The sequence below is a fragment of the Anastrepha ludens genome, chromosome 2, assembly GCF_028408465.1.
Source record: "Anastrepha ludens isolate Willacy chromosome 2, idAnaLude1.1, whole genome shotgun sequence".
NCBI lineage: Eukaryota > Metazoa > Arthropoda > Insecta > Diptera > Tephritidae > Anastrepha > Anastrepha ludens.
This window is the reverse complement of record NC_071498.1, coordinates 94,463,097-94,477,783: the sequence shown is the minus strand read 5'-3', so window position 1 is coordinate 94,477,783 and position 14,687 is coordinate 94,463,097. Positions and strand designations below refer to the sequence as shown.

Genomic DNA, 14,687 nt, shown 5'->3' with positions numbered 1-14,687 from the left:
TTGATATAGCCGGCAAGTGAGCTTGATATCAGCGAGCTGGGATCTGCAAAATCAGGTTTGACTGTGATAAGATTATTGGCAAATGCCCTCTTCTGCTTAGAATATTTATTGATATTTATTAAACTAATAATCACAAACTTGATAAGATCAAAAGAGCCTACAAGTTTACAAAGAGCCCCTTTCGTGCCGTCCTGAACATTGAGAATGCTTTCGTTCTGTCAATTAACTTGTTTTTGGCATTTAATTATATCAGCCAACCTCAACTCTGCTCTGCGATTTTCACTGTAAATAAAAATATAGAAAGAATTTGTCTTAAATTTTGTGTTTTGAACGGGATTTCGTGTGCCGAACTGGCGCCAGAAAGCCTGTAGCGAGTGTGCTTTATCAAAAACATGGGTCTACGAGTGGTATAAGGCTTTTGCAGAGGGCCGAGAAGTCGTGAAAGATTTGGCCCGATCTGGTCGCCCATCAACGTCTTCAATGGATGAAAACGTCGACAAAGTGAACGAAGTGGTGCTGGAAAACCATCATTTAAGTTTGAGGGAGGTATCTCGTGTCTGACGAATCAATTCGCAACATTTTACACCATCAGTTGGGCATAAGACGCGTTTCAAGAGAGTTGAATTTCTCATGCTTGCGCAAGTGAATTCGGACCCAACGTTTCTCCAGCGCATCATAACTGGTGATGAGACGTGGGTATATGAGTTTGACTTGCAAACCAGTCAACAGGCAGCTGAATGGCGCTATCCACATGAGCCGAAACCCAAAAAACCATAAGTGAAAGTCATGCTACTCGTTTTCTTTGGTTATCATGGTTTTGTGCACTCGGAATTCGTTCCAAATGGTTATACGGTAATTAAAGAATATTATTTGGAAGTTATGCGACGTTTGAGAAAGAATGTGCGTAAGAAACGGCCCAATATGTGGAAAGAAAGCTCATGGATCTTGCACCAAGATAACGCAACGTCTCACAAGGTTCATATTAAGAACACTTTTTTGACCAAAAACTCGACAAATATCATCGAACAACCACCGTTTCACCGCATTTAGCTACCTGTGACTTTTTCCTTTTCCCAAAACTTAAATTGCCACTCCGCGGGTACCGCTTTGAGTAGATAAAGACCATAACAATTTGCTAAAGGAGCTGAAAAAGATATCTTCAAACTCGTTTAAAAGGTGGACCCGCAAGCTCTTTGGCCGGAAGAGAGGTCCGAACTCAAAAGCACTAGCTTTATGGTGACTTTATGGTATGATAGCCCGCTTTCGTAAATTTTTAGCTAAAAACATTACAATAAATCGTCATACCTACCCATACAAACCGGCACCAACATACGATAGGCCTCGATAAACAGCCGAACAAAAGACAATAGCGCATGAAACTAATTACAGATACTAACGATCTGATGAACTATAGAGGAAGCTTGCTAGAAGCCTGTGAATACTAACTATCTCATAAACTATCTACTCCAACACAATTGAATATAGATTTTTACCCGTAGAGGAGCTCGGCCAAATACCCAAAAAGGATGTAAACGCCAATTATGTATACCCCTGAATATTGACTCTCGTTAACAACCGATAAGTAATTTTTTCCAACTTCCGTTTTAAGAAGACATTCACATAGTTCAGTGAACCTAAATAACATAATCCTATAGAATCTGGAGAATGTAATCAAAATCATACAGGTCGGCGTTAAAAAAAAGCATACTTACCTATATCATTTTAAAGACATTCAACTAATCACATCACGCAAAATTTCTTTTGATTCCCATTTCATTAACAACAATATTTAAAACATAATTCTTAGGTAAGTCATTATCAATTAATCCAAGCCGCTGGTTTTCCCTCCACCCGATAACCATTATAACCTGTCGACGAGGCGGCCGCCGCCAATTCTGATCGCCTACTTGGTTCACCAGCCCAATACGACGGTGCTACCTCGTATGATTGCACCATTTTATTGCTATTCTTTATCGCTGATAAGATGAGTAGGAATATCGCCAACTTTCCAATAAGTATAGATTTTACCAACAACAATTTCAGCTTAGTGACCAGAAATGGCACAATGGCAGATTGTATGAGGAACGGCAAAACGAAAAGTGGCAACACTTTAGTGACCATATCGTACTTCTTGCCGCGACCTATACATAGAACAAGCACAAATTATATTTAATTGTGTACATACACATGTAATCAATAGTTCATTCACATGGGCATACGTATATATGTATGTACATATTTATCTACAAATATACAAATATGAAAGAAGTGTTAATCAATTCCGTGGTTTACCTTCTTCCGTATTATCGTTTAGCCAGCGCCCGCGCATTATTTCACGCAGATTATCGCCATCCAAATTGACATTCACAATATCGTTCAACATGTCAAAACTCATATTGACACCTGGTCCAATTGTGTAGCGATAATGTTTATCGCTTAGCTTGTCGAGTGTGGAGTGCGCGCTACTAAGTAGAATGTCAGAGTGCCTGTCGTCGCAGTTATTGTTGTTGTTGTGAGTGTTGTTGCTCTCATTTGTCTTATCAGCAACTATATTTGAATTGTTCAAGTGAGTATTTGTTTTTGCACGCTTGGCACTTGAGTTCGAGCGATGATATTTACGTTTTCGCTTACGTATCTTTTCTTTTAATTTCACTTTGAGTGCTTGACTTTCGAGTGCGGGTGGCGGAATTGGTGCTGGTTCAATGATGGCAGTCAATGAAGTTTGCTGCTTAGCTCTTTTATTTTCTAAGGTTACTTCCTCGTTGTTGGCCGTCATGGGGTTGGAAGTGTTAGCGGAAGAACTTAAACGTTGAATTAATTTTTTCTTGTACTCAGCTGAAGTGCCATTGCCCATGTATGTGCTCTTGTAGCTTTTGTAAATGCCTCTAAAGACATTTTTTAGCGGCCTTACAGATTCTTTAGAGTGCGCCGTACTCATTTCAGCCAACTGTTTTTGTACGAATTTGTGCACCTCGTTTTCATTATTGTCAGCAATGCTCCGCGCCTTTGAAACTTCGGTCCTTCCTGCCATTGTTGTTATTACCGCATCAGTAGTGGTTTTCGTTTCAACTTCTTCATTTTCAAATTCAAGTGGAAGCGAAAGATTTGTATTACTGATCGCTTCTTCCGTTTCGATCGCGCTCAAAATTTGCACATACACATTCACAAACACTAACAGCGTCAATAGTATACGAAAATTGGCAAACATTTTTTTATTTATTTTGTTATAATTTCAGCGCGTAGCCGTTTGCCGCCTAGTGTACCAACGGATGCCAGCTACTTAACGTCTTTTCACTCCAGACATCAGCGTAGAAATGTGCTGGCCGCTGTAGTGGTGTGCATTTTATTAACTCGCATTCATCAGCTTCGAACGCATACTGAATCCACTGCAAATCATGGAAAAGCAGGAGTCAACACGTTCACCCAAATAGTGACTCGCGACTGGTGATTCTAGAATTTCCAGTCAATGTTTACTAAGAATTTATTAAGCTCAGCCAATGAAGAATTGAAAATTGAAAGAAACAAGGTAGCTGCATGAAGATTGCTTACTCACTATACATAACGATACAAGAAACACTGGCAAAGTGTCACTTGATGCAAAACCGCTTGTTGGCGGCCAACAAGCTGACCGCAAAAATACTTTCATTCTAACTAGGTTCTCAGCCTGAAGAATTTCATCTGCAGCAAAGAAAACAAGCAGTAAGTATTACTACTTTTGCACTAATTATTCCACTTTCTATTTGGTATGCTTCGCTTTCCATACCACTAGCCAGCCTGTTGGGGAAAAAAGTGCCGCCTCAGAACTGCGGTGACCAGTTAGTGATAACTGAAACCGATCAGTGCACATGCATGTGCAAAAAGTAGGTCTTTATTCTCGTATTTATTACTGACACAGGCATCGTTATTTTGATCTGAATGATAATCAACAATAGCAAGAAAGTCATCGGGCGCATCCGTGTGTGTGGAAAAATAAGCATTTAACCCGTTGAAATAGTTTAAAAAGAAAAATAAGAATGCCTTAATTTAGCTAGAGCGAATTTCGCTCCCAAAGCATATTTCATGATCGGGCTAAATTTATATACACACTGAAGCAAAGCTTGTACCCGCATAAGAAGTATCAAAAATTGCGGAACGATAATAAAGTGAACTCTATAGTTTTTTTTTTTTTTTGGCGGTGAGGTTTGTTTTCGGCGGTGAGGTTGAGTTAAAACTGCCTTCGCAGCATATAGAACCGTCGCTACTACGTGTGTGGTGATTCCACTAAAAATATCCCTCCTCTTCGCTTGGATTTTTCCCTCCACCCCGGGACTGCTTCCGCATTGCTTCGAGGTAGAGGGCCAAGACGGCGGAAGGACATATACTTACTCACCCTGCGTCCAGGATCGCCTGTTTTGAGAAACCTATGCTCAATGCTCTTCAGCATAGCTTTCCAATTCGCGCTTCTAATATCCTCCGCAAAATTTGCGACGAAATTCTATTTTTCTTCATCTATCATCATTTTCTCGACAATTTCTTCGGGTGTAAATACACCAATAGCTCGTTGCAGATCTGTTCTCTCTACGTTCCACCTCTCGCATTTAAAGTAGGTGTGCTCCGCACACTCCACCCGAGATTATTCTTCTTTCTGACTTCGGTTTCAAGGCAGCATTGGAGCCAAGCACTGGAATGTTTCGCTTAACATATTTAGATACGCAGATATCCTGATTCATGCAGACATTTCGTATAGGATACTTCCCTGGGCTTCCTCGGTTGCTGCTGTGTTTTTTGTAGTCGTCATCAGTATAAGAGATTTCAGCTAACTGGGCCTGAGATGCACCCTCACTCTCAGAATTTCGTTCCTCCGGATAGGATTCTGTATCTTCATTGACCAAATTTTTGGTTTCGGGAATAAGTTGATAGCGTTTTTATATATTACTTTCTTTTATTTTACAACGATTTGTTTGCTGTTTGGCAAATGGTAAGTATTCATTCGGTAGAACTCCTTCTGCTCTACAAAACTATTTGAGTTATTTAATTTTTTGTTAGCTTTGAGGCTTATAAATGGATTATCCAGGAGGCAAAAATTTACATTTTCGACGCCTGCTCTTCTCTGCTTTTCATCGAGGTCAAGAAGCTTTGCAAGCAGCCCGACACATTAGCAGCACGGAAGTGGCTTGCAAAGTTCAAAAATGGCGTCTTTGACGTCGATGACACGTCCCGCAGCGGAAGACCTTCTAAATTCGATGAACAACGTCTCAAATCAATTTTTAAGGAGAACGGTTACCAAACCAATCGTGAACGATGCTCAATCAACTTCATTCAATGGGCTGTACCGAAAAATTGGGAGCATGGGTGTCTCACGAGCTCAACGAAAAAAACAAAGAAAGTCGCCTTCAAACTGCTTCTCAGCATCTCGCCCGCATTCCAGCAACACGCGGTCATAAACAGCGCTTTTTGTTCCGAATCGTCACGAGAGATGAGAAATGAAGCCTATACATCAATATAAAGCAAAGAAATTAGTGGGTGGCTCCAGGAGATACGCCAAAGCCGAGAGTCAAGCCGAATCTTTATCCAAAGAAGATCATGAAATGTGTTTTTTTTTTTTGGACTGGGAGGGCATGGTGCACTGGGAAATGCTCGAAAAGAATGCCACGGTCAATAAGGAGCCTTACGTTGCCCAGCTACACCGCGTGAATAAGACTATTCGATTGAAAAGATCTCATCGACATGGTCAAATCATTCGTGTTGCACGATTCGTGAAAGACGCACTCCAAGAGTTCAAGTGGGAGGTCGTGCAGTATCCGCCGTATTCTCCGGTCCTTGCGCCGACGATTACCATTTTTTCTGCTCCCTGTTACCCATATACAGGGCGTTAAATTCGATAACAAAGTGGTCCTTAAAAACTGGCTCAACAACTTATTCTTTCTTTTTGGTGGAACAGCATCAGCAAATTGGTTGAGAGGTGGGATGAGGTTGTAAACAGCAACGGCGAATATATAATTGATTAACTTATTGATATAATTATTGTTTTGTGTTAAAATCAAATTCCGTAAAAACGATACGAACTTATTGCCCAACCCAACATAAAAAATTTGGTTGGGTTTGACCATTTCACCAATATTTCGAAAACCGACATCTAGCATTTATAGTAATATATGTATGTACATTCAAACTTTAAATGTGTGAAATTGAGCCACCGAGCGTTCCAGTGTTTATTTAGATTTGCCTTATTTTGACTCCCTCCCACTCAGATCCTCCTGGGCAGAAAAAATTATGGTAGCCTTATGCGGCTAAGCGTTGGGTATAAACATTTAAAAATCCTGAACGAAACACTTCGTTTTATTGCTGTTTTTGTTTCTTGAAAATAATTTCGCAACCCTGACTAAACCAATTTGAAAGCAATTAAATTCATGATGTGTTAATGGCTATATCAACTTCATTGCGATTTACATAAAAAATTTATATAGCCAGTAGCTTACACTCTGGCAGTCATTGATAGGCAACAAGTGTTGCCGGAAAATACAGAGTAAAAGCTATAAAAGTTAACTGTACCGCATCAATTATGGTTTTCACTACTAAAACATTTTGACGTACGGCTTAGATATGTGTGTACACATCCGCTTGACGGTTTCGGACTTAAATGGTCATACCTGCGCAAACACAAACATATAAAAAAAATATTATGTACATATGTATGTATGTTGAAACAAATTTAGTAAAGCATGCGCCGCCTTTCTAACCAATAAATACATAGGTATGTACATACACACATGTTTTACCACGAAATAATACTATTTTTCAATTAAATACACGCACTTATGCCAATGAAAGGAAAATTTATTTGTGGCTGCATGCAATAGTCCATAAAAAGAATATACGATTTACCAAACGAGGGACGTTTGAAGGCTCCATGCAAAGTCAGGGAGATGGCACTACTGGCACCTATCGCGGTTATGTTTAGTTAAGGAAAAACACACACCTAGTTTCAAATCGGTATATTTCTTTGCGTTTGGTATTCGAGAAAGTCGAGTGATTTTTCTTTTCCATCGCGACAACGCATCAGCTCACGGCTTTGCAGTTATGGTCGCAAAAATTAATGAAAATAGGGAAATAAGTTGTTTCACATCCCCCTATTCTCCAGAATTCGCTCCCTCGGATCCTTTGTTCCCCAATTTGAAGAAATGGCTGGTGGGAAGAAGATTTTATTCAAACGCGGAGGTGGTTACAGAAACGAATGGTTATTTTTCAAACTTGGAGAAATCCTATTATACGGAAGGGATCAACAAACTAGAGCAGCATTGGAGGAAGTTTATAAACCTAGAAGGAAACTATGACGAAAAATAAAAACGGTTCACCCCAAATAATTAAGTAGTTTTTACTTTTGCAAGGACTTTTAAACGACCCTCGTACTAAACAAATTAAGAACTGCTCATTCTGGCTAATTGAAGCTTTTTTATACGAGGTACTTGAATACTTAATGAAATATGTTTTATTCCATAAGATTTGTTCCAAAGTAAAGATACTGTTTGGATTCTTCTGCGCCGTGTGAACGGCGCATTTGTTTGGCAAATGTAGTTTTCAAATTTAATTCAAAATTTAAAATTAATGAGCCAATCAAAAAATCTATAATTTTTGCAAATAGCGTTGAACGTCAATCATATTTGACACTTATGAACTAGACTGCTGCTCTATACAAATATGCAAGCAAAAGAGCGTGTAAAGTTCAAAATATTTTTTTTTATTTAGTAAAAAGTCATTCAAAACCTGATGAGTAATTTTGCATCACCTTGTGAAACGCGAATACGGACAGTGGTGAACAGCTTAAATGCGATTTTTGGTTATGAAATTGGTCACAAGGGTTGATCGGTAGGCTGTTGCAATGTCATCAACAAACACCAACATCCTTCTGTGTGATATTAAATTGATCCTTGGATATGCCCAAATCTAATTCCATGAGCATTTTGACTGATTTCGCCGTGCGACGGTGTGTGATATGCAGATTAAACTATCGATTTTATATAGTAAAGGCCTTTAATCAGTTTTTAATTTTCTCATAAATTGTTTAATGGTCTTTAAAGTTTGAAAAGATTAAATTTCCAATAAGTTGCTTTAAATAGTTACGTTTTTATTAACTCCATGTTATTAATATGGATATCAACTGTGCTCTTCTTGAGAAGGAAAACGTTAAACTTCTACGTAAAAAATTGGTTGAACCCTCCTCCCATGAAATAAAATATACGCATACCAAATATATATTTGTCTTGGCCAAACGTAAATAAAATAGCTGTAGGTATATGTCATCTTCCATTTTGTGTCCGTTTAATATCATAAATCGAATATAAATAAAGGGGATTTCAAAAGTGACGAGAAGATGCCAGTAGTCAATAATTCCTTTACCTTAACTTCTTTGTGGCATCGTTGGCATTTGTCAGGTAAACAGATGTCGTCGATCTTTAAGAACAACATATTGAAAAATGCATAAATTTTGGAAATATTCGTGCAAATGAGTCGACAATTCAAAGGTTGATGAAAAAATTCAAGAAACTGGTTCTGCCGAGGTTAGAAAAAGGACTGGCGATCAGATTGATTTTTATTTTTTTTTTTTTTGAAAATTTTGATATGCCACAACGATTTCAGAGTTGCAACACAACATTCGGATCGAAATTGCTGAACTCAAAGTAATAATGTGTGAGCGGGTCCTTGAAAATTTTAATTCTCGTATACAGCCTGTAAACGTGCTCATAGTGGGCATTTAAATGATGTCATTTTTCACTTATAATTGTTAAGACTCGTATTATGAATAAAAATTAGGGAAGCCTGAAAAAATTTAAATTTGTCTTTGGAAAATTTGAAGCCTTTTAAAAAATTAAATTGACAAAAAAAGCGTTGTATTACTACATAGTACAGGGTCCGACACTCGAAGTGGCAGACCGCTCGCGCAGCTGATGCACGGGCAGCAGCGGTCTGTTATTTAATAAATGGCAGATCAGAAAACTCCCAAAACGATAAGGTTCATTTGACAGACCGTTCATACGAGAATTTGAGTCATCGATTGGCCACCAGGAGGCAGCACCCGCCACAGGTAATGGTTTGGGTCGCTGTAACCGCAGATGGGCGCTCTCCAATCGTTTTCATCGAGCCTGGCGTCAAGATAAATGCGAAATATTATCGGGAAAGTATTCTGGAGATTACTTTGAGGCCGTGGGCACGTTTCAACAAAGCTCGAGTGAACCAAGAATGGCAAAAAAAAAGTTCCGAACTTCATAACGTCCACACAGTGGCTCTCAAACGACGGATTGTTCTCTTTGGGCCATTTTGGAGAGCAAGGTCCGAACTAAAAGATTCACCAGTCTCGAGGCGCTTAAAAAAGCCATTGACCGCGAGTGGGCCAAAATACCTGCTAGTCACATTCGAGATGCTATTGTCGGAAAAACGCCGCACATATTGGTTCGAGACATCAACAATTTTCCCGTCCGATGGAATTACTACCATCAAAGGCGAGGCAGCCATGGGATGTGCTGTTCCATACAAAATGGCAGGAATGTATTTATATGTTCAAAATAACGTCAGAATCCTCACACTCCATGCATCGTTCATCACCATTTGCACAAAAACTCGATCCACAACGAACGTATGTGTCTGATTTTGATTTCTTGGAATAGACGCAAAAGCCAACTTAGATAAATCAGCGAGAGAGGTATGGAGATTGTATATATACCGCTCTCTACCTACAAACTGCCTCATATAATTAGCATTGTAACATCAGCCAACACCAAATTGGTTGATAGTCTGGCATGTAACGCTACAAAAAGAATTTGGCCAAAATGGGACGTCAGGCGCTCAAAGACGCTACTTAATCGGTCAAGGAAAAACGTCTCCATGTTAGTTGCTTTGATCACAGGCTAAATTTTACGTACCTCAGTTCAAGTATTGTAGAATCCCAAGAATGAGGAGGAGGAAGAGTTTGTCAGAACTTGTTCCATCATTTTGGTGTTCCATGTCAGCCAGATGAATCGATTGGAACTTAAAATAAAATGGTTTAACGGGGAGTAGTAGGTAAATAAATAACTACTAATTTTTTAGATATTTAAAATCACCTTTTCACAACTAGTCGTTGGTAACTGGCCCTTTTATTCCCCTTTTGCCACTTAGTCGGCGACGCTGATTCCGAAGAAACATTTTTTTCATAACACTTTTTGAGCCACCCAGAGTAATAAACAAATTTAAATATGTGCATAGACATAAAACTACTTAGGTATGCAAACAAATTCATTCTAATTATGAATTCATTATTTGTATATGTATACTTATACATATATTTTTTCTTTTGCATATTATTTTATACGTATACAAATAACATTAAAATATTTATAAAGTAAAAACGAAAGCCTGAAGTATCCAAAAATGCATACTTACATTTGTTGTTGGCATACCGTTTTTGTCAACTAAGGAAAATGTCGTGTATGTATGTATAGGGAAGAATATGTTCGTTAGCCCTATGCGCCGCCATAAAAAATGTAACTACGTGAGAGCTTGAAAACGCGTATCTACGTGCCAACCAATACAACTATACCTATGCATAAATATGATACACGAAGGTATTTCTGAACACGTAGCTTTATTAATATACCATCGGCTATATACCCAAAATTCATGCTTTAAATCGATGCAGTCAATTAATTAGGATTAAATGTTGGAGCCGCCTATAATTTTTGAAAATGCTTGTTGGTGGAATACTTGAAAATTTACAATTTACCCAGTAAACGAAAATTTAATAAAGCTGTGTGATCGAAGGCGGCCGCCGTAGCCGAATGGGTTGGTGCGTGACTACCATTCGGAATACACAGAGAGAACGTAGGTTCGAATCTCGGTGAAACACCAAAATTAAGAAAAACATTTTTCTAATAGCGGTCGCCCCTTCGGCAGGCAATGGCAAACATCCGAGTGGATTTCTGCTATGAAAAAGCTCCCCGCTACACTTACAGCCTGCGACAAATGACGGCACATCAATATTGTGACCGAGTTCAACTATTTATGTTACTTTTTTGGAATATTATATTTATTTTTTTGTTTGAAAATATAATTAGTTTTGTAACAAAAACCAAAAAATTAAATTGTAAAACTTTATAAAAAAAATGAGGGAAATCTATTAATACAATTCTATATTTTTTGAATATAACTTCTAGAAATTTTTTGGTATGCTATAAGACTGCTTATAAAATTTTAAAACAAAAAGTTTGAAATTTCTAAAACACCCCGTTGATTTCACCGTGCAACAATTTAAGGGTCATTGTCAAAGGGCGGAAAGATTCCAACTCTTGATGAAAAACCTAGACCTACATAGTAAACCTCAAACTCGTTTTTCATTCCTTGGCCAAATTTCGCCTAAGTGTCTTTTAGAATAAATGACAAAAAGAGTTAAGATATATGTCAGAGAGAAATATGCTGTTCAGGTGTATGTATATAGTAAAATTTTACAAGAAATTATTTTATAAAACACTTTAGCCCATTAGCTCTCTCACGAAAGCGTTGTTTTTTCCTCTTTTTTAGAAAGTTCAAATGAAATGAAGTTGTGTAAGTCGCTAAGGGATTAAAATGTTCCAAGAAAATTATTTGCCATTTATTTATTTGGACAAAATCTTTGTACAAAGACTCCGTAAGTCCACAGAAAACAAAAAAAAACCAATATCCCTTTGAAATATGAAAAGACAAAAATCGTATGCTTTATTTTTTACTGGTATATGGTTCATATATGTATGTAACTCAAGCTCCAATTTTGTAAACAAGTAACCTATGTATAAATAATCTTTGGATATAACAGAATAATTTTATTGAAAGGCTGAAATGGGCGCATGAAAGTCAGATATTAACAGCTTTTGCTACTGCTGTGGTAAATAAGTACATACATTTGTTGGTATATTCAGCACGTGAGCACGATTAAGGATAGTGATCATGAAGAATTTGAAGATGGAGCAGTATAGGCAGCGTTGGACTCACATGTGGGCATTTTGTGTGACTCAGATTCTGATAACAGCGATGATTCCCATGTTGATTTTAACCCACTCGAACCATCATGCCCGAAAAAAGCAAGAGTTTTGTAAGCTATGGTAAAACAATGAACTATATTTTTATACAAAAATAATGAAATGGAGAGACCTGCAGTTGCATGCTGCCTCCGTCCGATAGAAAGTTTTTCATGAGAAATCACGTGGAAGTTTTTCATTGCCTGCCGAGGAGCGACTACTTTTAGAAAAACTTTCTTTCATTAAGGGTTTCATCATTCCCATAATGGGTTACGCACCCAAACCCTAGAGAATGTTGGTCGCGCAAAAACATATATAGTATACAAGCTTGACAAAGTTTAACTAATTGTACCAGGTGTTACACTTTACAAGAAATTTGACTACCGAGGAAAAAGTAAAAAATAAATAAATTTCGCAGATTGCCTCTGTGGCCTCCATTTTGCATGAGAATTATAAGAAAAAAAATTGTAATTCAATTAGTATTGAATTACCCCTCTAAAAAGAAATAATATTTTTTATCTATACTCACAAAATAAATTGACTTTTTTAGCTACCCCTTAAGGTAGTTCTACAGAAAGTGTGGACAAGCAGACTTCGGCCGCATGGGCAGTCTCATTGTGATAACACTCTACAATATCTCCTTGCCTTTCTGTGAAATTCAACTCTGAATACGCCTACAGAATGTCGCTGCTTCATGTGATGCCATATTTCTTCCGCAGATCTCCACTAAACAATGGCGGGTGATTATTTCAACCACTAATTATAATGAAATTCGAACAAGATGGATTGACAACTTTGGCTTTTTCATAGGCAAATTTACCTGCTTACCTCCCAAGTGAATTGCTAAAACCATCAATCATTTACTCTTTTAACTAAAAGCAACCAATGCCGGTATACCTGTATGCAGGAAGACTAGAGCGAATATTAGTTCGGTCTCTTTCCTTGCCAGCTTATCGGTGTTGCACCTTGAGGGCATGCCATTGTGAAGTGGAGCCAACACAATGCTCATAGTATATAACGTGGGCAGTTCGTTCAGGGCAGTCCTATACTAAATTACTACCTTTGAATTAATGGTATTTGATTGAAAAGATTTAGTGACAGTTTGATAGTCCAAAATAAATTAGAGATTAGTCAAGAAAAAGATTATATTGCGTTGAGCCAAATAAAGGCCCTTTTTATATTTAGTTGTAAGTTCAGCTTAAAATACTCTACAGTGGTTATTTATTTATTTATTTGTCTTTGAATGGATACATTCTTATAGACTATGCTAAGCTAATGTACAATAGTTTAGTAATTACTAAGAAAAAACGATTTAAGATGGTTGACTAAGATGCCATATGGATATATAAAATCAGCACCAGAAGAATTGAAAAATAAATTTAAAATCTGCACTTGCACTAGAAATCGAGCATTCACCCGTAATTGTTTCTCGAGAAGCCAATTTTAAAGGTTTCGTACTGTTAAAGTTTCTTATTAGGAATATGAAACTGAATTTTACTTAAAGGGAAGGACAAATATAGTTCCAATAAAGGTACGAATAATAAATGAGCACAAGCAATCAATAAACATCGAGAGCGGTAAAAGTTGAAAAGAGTTTAAAGATCGGAGCGAAAAACGAAAAAAAACTTTCTGAAATCTCTCAATCCGGTTAGAGAGAGCTATTTGGTGCTGTCTCCAAATAACAACGACTTACGATAATCTCGATCTAATCTCGATCTAACAATACAATGTTCCGAGAGTGTGTGGTTTAGTAAATGCAAAACAATTTCGGCGAGCATCGAATATAACCATTATGACTTGATTAAAGTGGCTAGAATCGAAAATAACGCCTAAGCCTTTAATTTCTTCAACGGATTGCAGAGGCGAGCCATCAATACTATACGAACAATGCAAAGTATTGGTTGATTTAGCAAATTTTAGGTGAACGTATTTGCTTATATTATGTGACAAACGATTTAATTAGCACCAGTTCTGGACATTGTGTAAGTAAGATTGCAACTTTTCAGTGTCACGAGCACTGCTAATCACCGCAAATATTTTAAAATCACCACCATACAGCAAATGTTCAGCAAATGAAAAGCATGAACCAATATCGTTAAGAGATTAAAAGGGAGGAGTCTTAGAATAATTTCCTGCGGGACACCAGAGGATGCATGGGATATTGCATTATCAACGGCTACAACGCAATGCCTATTGGACAAATATGATTTGATCCACGACAAAAACGTGGAGTGTATACCCACTGACGCAAGAGTATTCGGTGTGCTACTTTATCAAACGCTTTAGGGAAGCCTCTCTATATTATATCAACTTGAGATCTGTTATGGAAGGCTGAAATGCAATAATCATTGAAAATAGGCAAATTAGGGACAATAGAGCGGCTTGCAACGAAATCATGCTGGTTGGTAGATATTAGGCCTTTGACAGCAAAAAATAAATTGTCATTCCCAGTTAGTTTTCTGAAAAAGTTTTGAAATAGACGACAGCTTCGAAGTCGAAAATTAGACGTAGGCTGTTGTTTAGTGTAAATTCTAGTAAATGAATACCATTACCATCCATACCCTTTAGATTTGAGCAAACGATTTAAAATAGCGGTGAAGCCGGGTTGAGTTTCTAAGTATTCTATATGTCCTATCTATAAATCTCCCTACCACATAGTTTAGCTAAAGGTTAGCACTGCAAATC

The 14,687-nt window shown here is 37.7% G+C and overlaps 1 protein-coding gene across 1 annotated transcript; it reads right to left on the bottom strand.

Annotated features, from left to right (window-relative positions):
• Window positions 1–1,774: 1,774 nt before the first annotated feature.
• LOC128858602 (probable myosin light chain kinase DDB_G0279831) lies at window positions 1,775–3,354 on the bottom strand. Its single transcript, XM_054095009.1, has 2 exons — window positions 2,293–3,354; window positions 1,775–2,141 (listed from the first exon to the last, which is right to left on the bottom strand). Exons 1-2 carry the CDS (start codon window positions 3,206–3,208, stop codon window positions 1,819–1,821), a joined length of 1,239 nt encoding a protein of 412 aa, XP_053950984.1. The 5' UTR covers window positions 3,209–3,354; the 3' UTR covers window positions 1,775–1,818.
• Window positions 3,355–14,687: the final 11,333 nt, after the last annotated feature.

Excerpts from the sequence above, each read along its gene's own strand:
- LOC128858602 (XM_054095009.1), bottom strand. The coding sequence starts at position 3,208 with ATGTTTGCCAATTTTCGTATACTATTGACGCTGTTAGTGTTTGTGAAT. Across the intron at positions 2,142-2,292 it reads AAACGATAATACGGAAGAAG|GTCGCGGCAAGAAGTACGAT; the intron begins GTAAACCACGGA and ends TTCTATGTATAG.